General features: G+C 38.8%; 1 protein-coding gene across 1 annotated transcript in view; it reads left to right on the top strand.

The window, feature by feature from the left end:
- The window catches only part of SACM1L (SAC1 like phosphatidylinositide phosphatase), a 31,122-nt gene that overhangs the window by 454 nt on the left and 17,874 nt on the right, over positions 1 to 12,794 (top strand). Inside the window, exons 2-5 of the mRNA XM_086468686.1 lie at positions 7,325 to 7,422; positions 9,005 to 9,079; positions 11,112 to 11,239; positions 12,249 to 12,398. Coding sequence (XP_086324812.1) covers positions 7,325 to 7,422; positions 9,005 to 9,079; positions 11,112 to 11,239; positions 12,249 to 12,398 — 451 coding nt within the window. The remainder of the gene's footprint in view (positions 1 to 7,324; positions 7,423 to 9,004; positions 9,080 to 11,111; positions 11,240 to 12,248; positions 12,399 to 12,794) is intronic.

Below are 12,794 nucleotides of genomic sequence, written 5' to 3' on the forward strand. Positions count from 1 at the left end.
GTCCGCCTGGTAGCGCAGCCCCGGCAGCGATGCCGCCGGCAGCTGGCGCGTCCGCCTCGTTGCCCGCCGGTACAGCGGAGGGCCAGTGCGTGCAGGTCGTCCCTGTGCCCGCCTCGGCGAGCGGCGGGGCGGGGCGGGTGGCCGCTGGGGTCTGCGCGGAGGAGGGGGGACCCGGGCTGCCGCCCTCTGGGCCGCTGTGGCAGACACTCGAGCGCCGACGCGGAGGCGAAGCTGTGTGTGCGCGGTGCGAGCGGCCAGCGGGAGGTCCCGTCAGCACGCCTGCACCTCGGTCTTCCGTGGCACGGGGCTTCGTGGGGTGGTTTTGATGGCAGTTGATGATTTTGGACCGCTGGGACTCCCCTGTATAGTGCCTGCTGTGACTTTTCAAATAGACTCTTCTAACCTTCCGGTGTAATTTTTTCATTAAAACGAAGGTTTTGGAGGCGAATGTAACCCTGTGAACTTGCATGTGCCAGATGCTCACTCTTTGCCTTTTATACAGCAAAAGAAGTTGCGTAACTGAAGCAGTGCAAAATTAAAACTGAAGAGGCGTTTCCATTATAAGCCCTCGCACTGGCCGGTCGAAACTCCTGAAAAAATTGCTCTGACCATGAGTCTCTTCATGGCTGTCGGAAGCCAACGGTGGAATGTCCTTGTGTGTCCTAAAGGTGTTCCTAGGCTTCTCACCTCTGCATATTAGCTTGAAACACTGTAATTGAGTTACTGGTGCCATTTCCAGGCAGCAGTATCTGAAAGTGACTTTTAAAGCCTGATTTAACTGTACTTTGTTAAATTTAATTTGACAGTCATCTTTTTGGATTCAGAGCAGGCATACTTAGATCTGTCTTGGAGATCTGTATAAACAGTTTGTCATAATGATGTTAGGTTTTTAAAAATCACTGGGCTTCTTTCCTTATTCTGATTAGGGGGCTACGTGAGGGTACACAGACACTGGAGGTAACAATATTACTGAAGAGTAAGATCATCAGTGATAGATGAAAGACTTGCTTATTTGGCAGAAAGCTTTTTTTTTTTTGCCTATTGTCACCTAAACAGTATTTGTCTTTCTTTAAGCTGAACTTGTGATCTTTTTGCCTGCAGAGGAGAAAAGGTGAGTTGTATGAATAGCAGTTGTGTGACCTGTAGTACGCAGTTGTTCTTACTGAGCGCTTTTTTTTTAAGTAAAAGCACTTTCCTGGATACAGGCTAGTAAAGAATTCTCTCATTTAAAGTTTAATCTTAACTAAAAGTAAGCTTTGATCTTTTTAGAACAAAGCTGTCTCAAATGTAGTTTAACATACATTTTTTCATAAACTTGAAAGCAGAATTATCTTGTGTTCTGAGAAAATGGGGTTTTTTTCCCTGCTGTTACACCAAGTTGTAGTAATGCCTACAGACTTTCTACCAAGCATTTTAAGATATAGGACCATAGCTTGAGTGTTGAGTCAAACTTAGTAAGTTGGCACGGTCAAAGGAGACTGTTCTTCTGGGGAATCCAGGCTGGACTTCAGTTTGGGGATTTAGTGGTAACAGCATAGTGTTTTGTTTTTTTTTAACTGACTTCATTCTCACTATGAAAAGGTCAGATTTGGCACCTGTACCTCTTCTGAGTAGTCTGGTGGCCCTGTATAGAGCTTTGTTGATTGTAGTGCTCTGCAGGGTCCCATTCTGTACCTCCAGTCACAGGTTCTAGCTCTGAATGCAAACCTCTTGCATTTCTCACATTGGCGAAAGTAGTGACTCAAACACTTTCTGCCTTGACCTGTGTCATCAGTCAGGTTCAGGTGATACCGGTAAAAATGCTGATGTCTAGTGTCTGTGCTACCGTTGGAATTAGGGGAGTTACACCAGCAGTTATTGGGGAAAACTGTTAACCTGAAAACTCCTATTCATAGTTGTCATCTCTGTCACTGCTATACTTATTTAACTTCCTTCTGTAGCCTCAGGAACAAATCGCAAAATGCAAACGGGTATTGCAGGTAGCAAGCTAGTGGGTGATGGTGAAGCTATTGGTCCAATTAATCAATAAAAAATGATCGGTAAAACTATCTGCAGAATAGAGAGAGTCCTGGCTGTTATTTTGGGTCACTTAAAATCACTTTTCTTTGTGCTTGGGGAAAGACTTACCTTGCTGATAGCCTTCTCCGTATCCTGTGGGGCTCTGACACTAGCTGTGTTTCAAATTTAACTCCTCCTGCCCACAGTCATGCCTACATGCTTTGTGAAAGTGTTTCTCAGTCATTCATAGCTACTGCACTTGAACACAGTGCCTTCCACCTGTCTTGGAGAGGTCCAAAAGTGCGTCTTGTCTTTTGGGTTTTTTACTTGTTTTTGAAACTGACTTTTCAGAGTTTGGATAATACTTCCAGAAAGAACAGCTACGCATCCTATTTTTTTTCTGCTTAATCTAAGTGGCTGTCACGGTGAAGCTCAGGGATGTTGGTTGAGGAGGGCATTAATTTACACAGTAAATTATTTGTCATTTTAAAGTGAAACTTAACTGGAAATAGTCATTATGAAGCTATGCCTTTAATACATGCCTTGTTTGTTTGTTTTTAAATGATGTTTCGATTAGTGTTCTTTTTAATCCTGGGATTATACTCCCTTTCTTCTCCCTGCAACAACTACAGCTGTATGGGAGATGTTCCAGTTCCTTGAGCTGTTTCTGCTCGAGGAGTAATATTTAGTGTAGATGTATAATTAGCACACCTGCTCACCTAGAAAATCTGGAATCTCTGGAGTGTTGAAACTGTTGATGTGTTAGCACTGTTAGTTAACACACTGTTGGGACTCAGTGAATATACTGACATCTTTTCCGTATCTCGCTGCAGACCACTTTGGTATCTTGAGTACAGCAAATGCATTGCTGCGCAGTACAGGACGTGCTTTTGGCTTGCTTTGTTGCAGTATTTAGAGGCTGACATCAAAGTTTCCTGCATTTAGACCAATGTTAGGTATTTATGGTGAAATAATCGATTACTGAAGTAAGGCCTTGGCTGTTGAGGCCTAGAAGGCTTAAGTGATATTGAGTGAAGTACTATCTTTAGTTGCCATTAGAGCACGATGGGTCCTCTTTCATGCTGTATCTGTAAGATCAACCTAATTAAATGTGGGATGCAACTTTGCATCATCTTCATGATGATGAACAGCACTGCTTTATAATATAACTACTGAAGTGAAACTTCACAACAAATTACAAACAAAAAAAGTACTGCCTCACTTAACTGTAAATGAAGCTGACTACACTTGGTGTAAGCAAGTGGTGGTTTGTTTGGTTTTTTTCCTTTCATTTCTGTTATGTTTGGAATCAACACTTTTTTTTTCCTCAACTTTGTGTTGTGGAATGAAACCTACTGAGTGAGTTGCTTTATCTCATAGTAGTGATCTGCACAGTTTCAGTTGGACAAAATTTTTAAAATGAGATCCAAGTCACCTTCAGTAACATTTGAAACGTGAATTTGGTGGTTGCCGTTCTTCAATACCTTTCCTTTTCTTGAGTATCATGAGATACACTATCAATGCCAAATATTTCCATTTATCACTCCCTTTGGTATTTAGCAACACTGAGATAGTTCATGATAATGGTGGTTAAGGGATTTTTTTGTAGTTAAAACCAGTCAATGAGAAGAACTCAAATTTTGTGAAGATTTTACGTGCTGTTAAGCTGTAATGGCAGCAAGAGTTCCTCATGTTTTGGGTGGTTATAGACAGCAGTGACAATGCAGCTGGAGAAGGCAGGCTCCAGTATCAAATATGAAGGTTTTACAAAAGCAGAATATGGCCTAGTGTATGAAAACCAGTTTCAAAAGTAACTACAGACATTATGGGCTTCTAGAAAATACTGATTTCTTTATTATTTTTATAAGATACTAGCACTTGGACTTTCATCTGCTCCTTATTTCATTAAAAGACTAGAATGAATCTGTCTGCAGATTCCTAGTCATTGCAAATGATCCTTCTTTCAGCACTTAGTATCTCCTTCTCAGATCGGTAAAATAAGCATGTGTTACCTTTCTAAGCTTGTGTTAGACAGACTTGCTTCTGAGTAGAGTCTGTGGAAAAACACAGTTCTTGCATGCAATGTTCATCAGCTTCCTTCCTGAAAGTGAAGTGAGATGCAATCAGTTATAGCAGTCTTACAATTGGAAAGGGCATCTAAATAAGAATGAGACTACTAGCCTAGTTCTGGTAATTGGTAAGTTTGTAAATCAGGATTTGGGCTGAAATGTCTTTGAGTCTTGGCTTCTTCCTCAGCCCAGTATAATACTGCATTTATTTTAGAAAACTTTCAACTATTTACACAAAGGAAGCAAGGACTACGTGAATCATCATCTTCCTGTTAAAAAGAGCACTAATTCTCCCACTTCTTCCAAAGCAAGGATTTAACATTTTGCAGGGCATTAGGCTTTTCAGTTTGTGTTGTGCAGTTGTATTTTAGGCAGTTTTTAATGGCAACCCCAACAGAAGTATTTAAGTCCTCTGAACTTCGTGGACTGGTGACTTGATTTCCTCCTGCAAAAACACCCAAAGCTCCAAAACAGTCAATGATGAGGCTGTTGCAGTGTGCTGCAAGCTGCTGAAGCCTAGAGCCAGTTTGGTCCATTGACCTGAAAACAGGGATCACTTGTCTTGCGTTCTCGATGACAGTTTTGTTACCAAATCCGGTCTTGGAGAGGACCGTGGGAAAGAGGATTTTGACTGCAAAGTTTGTGTGTGTGTATGTGTTGAGCATAAAACGTAGTTTAAGCAAAGTTAGAAATATACAGGCATTGTGTAAGAGGAGACAAAGGTGATGAAAAAAAATGTTAGAAGAGGCAGTGGTACTGGCAGGAGACAAAATATGGTCTAGGATTTGAGACAGAGAAATGCTGGGGGCTGGCCTAGTGAAGCAGCGTGCATGACACATATTGAGACACCAGACATAATTTGCACTGGCAGCCTTAATTTCTCTCATTTTTCTTAATTTGTGGATGATGAGGGTAAAAGACTTTATGTTCTTCAAGGAGACATTATTATTCTTGAGCGTACTAAATTAGGAAATTTGTTTATGACAAATACTCTACACTTGTAAGCTTTTTCTCAGTTGTTTGAAAACAAGCATTAACTAATATGCAAGTGAATCTCAGTTCTGAGCCTATAGTACGGTCATGGCCACGTTGTACTTTGTAACGAAAAGAGCAGCTTTTAAAAATACTGATCATGGATGAAAATGTGCAGTTGTGCTCTGTACACGGTCAGTGTAGGTGTCTTGTCTATGTTGTGTTCTTCATACAGAGTATTCAAAAACTGAAACTATCCTTCTTGCTACTTTGGACACTATTTTACAGCCTGCTATGTTAAAAGATTTTTCTTTTTTCCCAGCTATTTTGCTTAGGATAGTCAGATGAGTGAGTGTATAAGCGTCTGTATTAAAGGCATAACAGGTCCAGTATTAAGCTTTGCAGTGTCTTTTCCACAGTTTTGGGTTTTTTTAGCTGGAGTCTTGTGTGTCAACTGAGCTCCCAGAAAAAGCTGACTGTTCAACTAAACCAACAGAAGTTAAGTAGCTGCAGCTTTCTGTTGTGGAAAAAATGCCTGCTACTGTCTCCTGCGAACTAGCAATAGGTTTCTGACTGCACCTTAAATAGTATATCCTGATTTTCTTTTTAAATACTTTAACAAATTGAGGGCTTATAAATGTCCTTAAGCTTGTCTTGCTCATTCTATCTGTGTAAGCTTGTTTGCTCTTCACTATAAAAACAGCTCCCACTATTGCTATGAAACCCCCTTAAAGAGCCAGGGGTGCATATGTGCACTTAATCAGAAACAGAAGCAATGAAAGCAAAGTAGGGGTTTTAAGGCTTCAGTGTTCAACAAACTGCATGTTTGTGTTTCTTACTCTGATCTTTCTAGTTTCAAAGATAAAGCACTTCATATATCTACATGAAAGATTAAAGCAGCAGGTTTACAAAGGGAATACTGTTGAAGTATTTCCCATTTTAGGATCCAGAGACTAATTTTCCATTAAAGAAATTAAATTAACTGATGCATAGTTGATTATTGATTGCTTTACAGTTTGTGTGTTATGGAGTTAAGCATTTGGTCTCCTCAGACTTTCCTCTAATTGCTGAGAGAGGCTGTAGAATCACCATCCTTGGGGAGAGTCAAAACCTACACTAAGAGATAGGGTTTAACTTTGAAGTTGGATAAACTTTGAAGTTGGCCCTGCTTTTAGTGGGTGGAAGGTGGGGTGTTAGGCATGTTAAAAGAGGTCTAGAAGACCTCTTTCAAAGGGCTCTTCTGATCTAAATTAGGATTCTAATTCAGCTTTCTGAAGGATTAAAAAAAAATACAAAAGATGTGAAGAAATGCAAGATCTATTTAGGGAGAAGGAGCCTAAAAATATCTATCCTGTAGCATCAGTTTCCAGAACAAGATGTTTAAAACTCTGATTCCTGGTCTTGTCAAGCCTTAAACTAAGAAAAATAATTGAGGGTTAACAACACCAGTTCAAGAGTGTTTGGGTTGTTTGTTTGTTTAGCATTTCCTATGTATGGGTACAAGTAATTTCTGCATAATTCCTATATTGTTGCACAGTACAACGTCTGGCTTCCTTTGAGTAACTGAAAAGGTGTATTTAAGGAATATTTCTGAAAACTGTGTTTAATTTTATAGCTAGTGTTGTACTGTGTACAGTTTTTCTGAAGGGGAAGATAGCTATGAAGTCTGACCAGACTGTCAGTGTGTGATTTGTCTGATGAGGGGGATGTGGGTTACCCCATACATGTCACACAGATCTGGCTAAATAATCTGGGGAATGGTGATGCTGAAACCTGCTTCAATAAACTAGTGTGCCACTTTAACTCTTCCATTTTTTCTGCCTTGTTTCCAGTGGATCCTTACAATACTTACAAAACTCTGGGCACTATTTTTATGTTTACTAGACTTGCTTCTGGGATGTGGTACTTTAGTTTCTGATATTAGAAACTGGTTAAATGTCTGATTTTGAAGTTTGGTTTTACCTTATCAGACTTCTAAGTGACATAGTTCAAGCTTAATGAATTAGTGGACCACTATGTGCACAAACTCACTTTCGTGTCTTTAACTTCAAGTAATAAACAAAATTAAGATAATGAAACAAGCTGTGGATTTTGCAATAACCCATTAGGTTGACTTTCCTTTTTTGCAATGTCAACATCAGTGGCTGTAATCCAGTGAGAATTTTGGGTTTTGTGGCTGAAATAAGGTTTAAAATTGATTGCCCTGTCTTCAGGTGGTGAAGAAGAAACAAACCCAAAGTAAGTGTTGCTAAAGAAATGCCTTTTTCCTATCTGTTCCTTTAAAGGCATATAACACCAGAGAAGTTCTATGTGGAAGCTTGTGATCATGGAGCAGATGATGTGCTGGCTATTGATAGAGTCTCCACGGAAGTCACTCTTACAGGTACTCTCCTCACCAGTATTTCTCAATATAGACTTCTTCGTCTTTTTTTGTCTCTTTTGCTCTAGGCACTCCCAGAAGATCTTTGGAACCTTAAATTGATACTGGTTTTGCATTTAGTTACTGTTTTAAAATAGCACTTTGTATTCTGTCCTGCAAATAACTTTGTTTGAAATGCCTTTTTGCTGTGGGATTGATATGTAGGTAACCAGGGTGGTAGTGCTTGCCTGTTTTTGGTAAGACTGTCCATCCCAACAGTAAAAACTGATTCATCCAAGCTGGCTGGGATTGGTGCTACAAGTCCAAGATCAAAAATGGGAAGGCTTGAACACTGGCCTTCTGCAGCTTTTGCTGGATTGTCCCAGTGCTGTCTTTTAATACTGAAACCTGAGTGGTCATAAAGCCGCTAGAAACAACAACAGTAAAAAAAAAAAAAACCCTTACTGTAAATTTAGTTCTGTGTTGCAAATCTGGATTCAAATGTCAGGGCAAGTAGTCTTAAACATGCTGATGCTGAGGTCTTCAGAATTTTAGTTTATTTAAGAATGTGAAACTAATGCATAAAAACAATCCAAGAACTTGCATTAAATGACAACATGAAGTGAAGGCAATGGGTGACTTCCCTTTTGATACTTCAGGAGTTTGTACCTCAGTGTTACTAATCTCTAAACAGACAAAAATGCTATGCTAATAATATAAAAGCAGTCATTCTCTTGCTTTTATTAGGCTTCTTGTATACTTCGTGTAAGAGCAGTGTGCCCATCCCACTGATGCTTTTGGCGTTGTAGTATAATATTTCAATTTCTTCTTCAAAGTTGTGCCTTCAAAACTGCAAGGATAGCTATCCCAAGTGTTTTATTGGTCTACATCTGTTCTCATTACTGGTGTTTTATCAGATGAACATGCAAGGTGTCCAAAGCAAAGGAAAATTCAAGTGCTTTCTGTTCTCCAGGGTCTGGGAAAATGCTTAACTCTGGTGTGGATGTTTTGTTTTGTTTTTAAACTTCTACAATAACCCTTCTGTTACTCTAGAAATGTGTATAGGTGGAAGTTTTATATGCTAAGACTTCCAGTTGATATTTGGATACATTTTGGATCTCTTGGTATGTTATTTGGGATATGGTATCCCTTGCCACATCTATGCTGTTGTTGGTAGTTTTGCAGAGATAGACCAAAAAGTAAACTAGGTCTTCTGAAACTAATTCAGAAGAAGCAGTCAGAAGTGCAAGACCTAAGTATTTATGGTGTGTTTGTCCTTGGTGGTGTCCAAACAGAAAGCTTCTGGAAGCTGGCAGGACAGTACGTTATTGAACAATCTGCTTGCTATACTATCATGAGAATGAGCTTGATTTTAGTCAATTGAATGACTATTTTGATTAAACATGAGAAATTGTGTTAGAATGCTATTACATCCTTCCCTTCCTGTCCCCTATCAGGCTTTGGAATTTGATGCATTGCTTTTTATGCTTAAGACTCTGGCAAAACTTGTGATTTGACCAAGAAGCTTTGACAAACCTAGTTTAATAGTTTTCTGATATAGTCATGAAAGTTTGACATTCTGATACTTTTTTCTTCTGCTTTCCAGTTAAGAAAGATGTTCCCCCTTCAGCTGTTACAAGGCCTATATATGGTATTTTGGGAACAATCCGTTTAGTGGCAGGTAAGGAAGACAAAACTGTGCTCTTCAAAAATGCTTAGGCAAAATATATTGCTGAAGAAGCTTTAAAGACAGAAATAGTATTTGCAGGTATCTGAGGTTACACTTTCATCAGTGTGATGGGCTTTCATTGTGGCTACTAGAGGATGGGAGGTGTCCAAATATAGTTCATCATGAATGTTCATGTACCTCTTAAACATGTAGCTGCTCTAAAGGTAGGGTTAACTGACAGCGTGTTGAGTCTTAAGGAATGCATTTCAAATGTGCGCAAAGAACTTCATCTACGTTTCATAACTGTTTTAGTCTTAGCTGCAGGATTTGATGCAACAGTCAAATATTGGGTTGTGAAGTTTGATTTTAAGTCAGTCTTGGTACACAAATAGCTGAGGGTGATAGGCTTATAGATGCAGTTGTTCAAGTAATGAATTGTGTTCCAACTATCCTACAAATGCAAAGAAAAATCAATACTAAAAGAAAAAGGACAGACTCGGAACAATTGGAATTCCAGGATATGATGAGAATAAGCTGTCTGCTTTTTCTACATATTTCAGTGGTGGTCAGATCTAAACAGTCACTGCCACAAATAAACCTGCTCTGTAAAGTCTAAGCTTCCAGGAAGGTAAGTGTTGCTATTCAAAAGATGTTTTGTGGGTAGGCTTTATAAGAGTTTGAGACTACTTTAGTCTGGAAAATGATGTAATGAGGACCATGCGTACTGAATAAAAGTCTCCGTACGTAGAAAAGATTTAAGTTCACTCCTTGCAGTATTCTCAACTGAAGCAAAATATCACTGTGTCAAATGCAGTAACTTATGACAAGATCTTAAACTGCTGAAGTTTATATGCTCATATTCTAAAGAACTGTGCATCTTGCAGAGTAAGAGCAATGTAATGGACACCTGTGTCTTGGGCACTTGACAAGCCCTGACTGTCTTAAAACTGAAACAGGCTTGGTAATGACTTTCATTCATCTGAATGAATATTATATAAAATATAGAAGTATGTATCCTCTTTTAATAGTCTCTTGGTTTTTTCTTTCCACCCCCCAAAGCTTTGCACTGATTGCTAGTGTACAGCTGTCAAACTAAACACTATATCAGTTAAAATAAATGTTTAGCTATGTGTTGTTAGGCAGTTCACTGTTATCTGTTAACTAAAACTGGTTCCATATCTAGAGATGCAGCACCTTTAATAAGCATATTCTCTGCCTATTACAGTATTTAGGGGGGAAAATTGCTGAAGTAATATCTGAAGCTCTGAAAGCTCAAATAGAAGGTTGCATACCCAAATGTCAGATTAAATGTACCTCTATTTGCACAGCATCTTTGTGGCATAGTTGTGGATGTAACGTGCTGTTTTTATAATGTATCTGGATGCTTCTGACATACTAACCAAAAGCAATACTTATAACCTGAGAAATAAGGCCATGTTGTGTTTATCAACAAGTGTAAATTAATTGCTTTGAGTGAACTGTCATGATTATGGGTGTTTGCTTTGTTATTTATGCAATGGGGAAGACAGCAAACTTCTAGTCTTAAATTATTAAAAGGAACCCACTTTTCTTTGCTCCATTTTGAACCTGTTAGGATAAATATTTTTTTCAGCATAAGATGAACAGGCTTTTTGGATTCTGAAGCACACTTCACTTTCTGTATTTAAGACTTGCTCTGTGCTTTCCAAACTGCGTTCAAGACCATTGGCCTCTTCCTGCATTTGCAAGCCTAAAGACTTTCAGACTGTCTCTGGTCTGAACTAAGAGTAGCTGATACTTTTTTTTTACCTTGTCCTTTTTTAAATTCCTTCAACTTAATGAGTAGATCAAGATCTGTCAGCATAGAGAAGTGGGTAGCTTAGCAAGTGCGTTTTGCTTCTGTTCCAGCCCCTTACTGTTAAGAACATAAAGTCTTAGGGGTAACTTGAAGAAGCCTTACTCTTTCCTGTTGCTTTCAGTTTTCTGGTATGATTGTAGGCTGCTTTTCATAATACGTGTGTGGGGTTTTTTTTTTTAAAAAATCTCTGCTCTTTCTGATTTACAGGCACGTATCTTATTGTAATAACAAAAAAGAAAAAAGTAGGTGAGATTTTCAGTCATGCAATCTGGAAAGCAACAGACTTTGACATCCTCTCGTATAAAAAGACCATGCTGCACTTAACTGATATTCAGGTAGGTGGATTGATTAGGGGAGTATGGGGGGATGTTATCTTATGTTAATTTCCATTACCACAGGACCTAATTTGATGAAACTATGAAAATTTTTTTAAGAAGCTCCTTGAACTATAATTTTTTCCTCTGATTTGTTCAGGCTACTATAATAGTAATATTTGGGTGTAGATGTACATAAAGGTATGTCACTCAAGATAACAAACTAGCATTGCACAACTTAGAATATCATCCCCAGAGTTTGATCTGCATGTTGTACAATTTCCACCCTTTTAAGATGGTACACTTCTTAATGCTTTTCCTGTTAAGTCTTTCTCACAGCTTGACTGTTCCCATAGCCCCTACAGTATGCTGCCTTGCTGTTGTCTAATTATCTGTCTTAATTTATGGAATTGTTAAATTATGTAATTACCTAGGAGGGAAGAATTAATTTTTTTCCTTTGAGAGGATGGGAAAGGATGAAGATTGTTTAAAACAGATGTGTTGTGGATTGGTGAAGAGTAGATAAGGGGGTGTGACCAATGGAGCTGAAAGGGAATCTGATGGTCTTTCAGGAAAGGAATGAGGGTAATCAAAACTTGAACCAGAACACAGATTAGTTACTGGGGTAATCCTGGCAGGGAGTTGCATTCTTTCTTTCGCATTGCCATCTTGTCTTGTGTTTTTGACTGAATGGTGTTCAGGGAAACTAATGGCTTCCTTTTTGCTTGGAAATCACTAATATTAGTTTAATATCAGTAGCTATTTACCTCACAGGAATACTGTTGTCCTCTCTCCACTGTTCTTGCAGAATTTGGTTGCAGTGTGCTAGCTGCAAGTTACAGTGAACTGGTATCAAAATTGCAATCTTGTGGTTTCCTTCTTTATGGTAATGTCTGGGTGATGTCATCTGTTGCTAGAGCACTATCAAAGTTGTTCTCATCACTTCAAAAAGTAGTGGTAGCTTATAAGAATAAGATACTGGGATGGTAATAAATGAGAGCCTTTCTATCCCTTTTTCTCATCTCAACAGTTGCAGGACAATAAAGTATTTTTGTCAATGCTTAGTCATGTCTTGAGTGTGGATGGATTTTACTTCTCAACAACGTATGACCTAACACACACTCTGCAACGGTTAGCCAACACGAGCCCAGAGTTCCAGGAAATGAGCCTTCTAGAGAGGGTAAGGATTTCATTTTGCTTAGTGTCTGTCTTGGATATTGTCAATCAGTTCTGCATGGCTTTAGTTTATGCAGCTGATGTTTAAATGATGTCAAAACAAACTGTCACAAACTAAAGGAAACTTTACATAAAGTTTAGAATGATGTTGCTGAAATCCAAGGTCCCATTACACTTGAGCTTAAACCTTCTTTTTTTTTTTTTACAGTGAATTAGTATGCTAAATGGTAGCAGATACTGTTAAAGCATTTATGGTCCTCCGTTAAACAAAAAATGGCTTTATTTTAATCATTGATTTAAACTAGTGAAACAGATTTACATGTTGCTTAGATGCAAATCCTTATAATTGAACTAGGAAAAAGTGGCACTATATTGCTAAACTGTGTAACAAGTATCTCTG

Source organism: Leptosomus discolor, chromosome 7 (genome assembly GCF_034619465.1).
Source record: "Leptosomus discolor isolate bLepDis1 chromosome 7, bLepDis1.hap2, whole genome shotgun sequence".
Classification (NCBI taxonomy): Eukaryota; Metazoa; Chordata; class Aves; order Leptosomiformes; family Leptosomidae; genus Leptosomus; species Leptosomus discolor.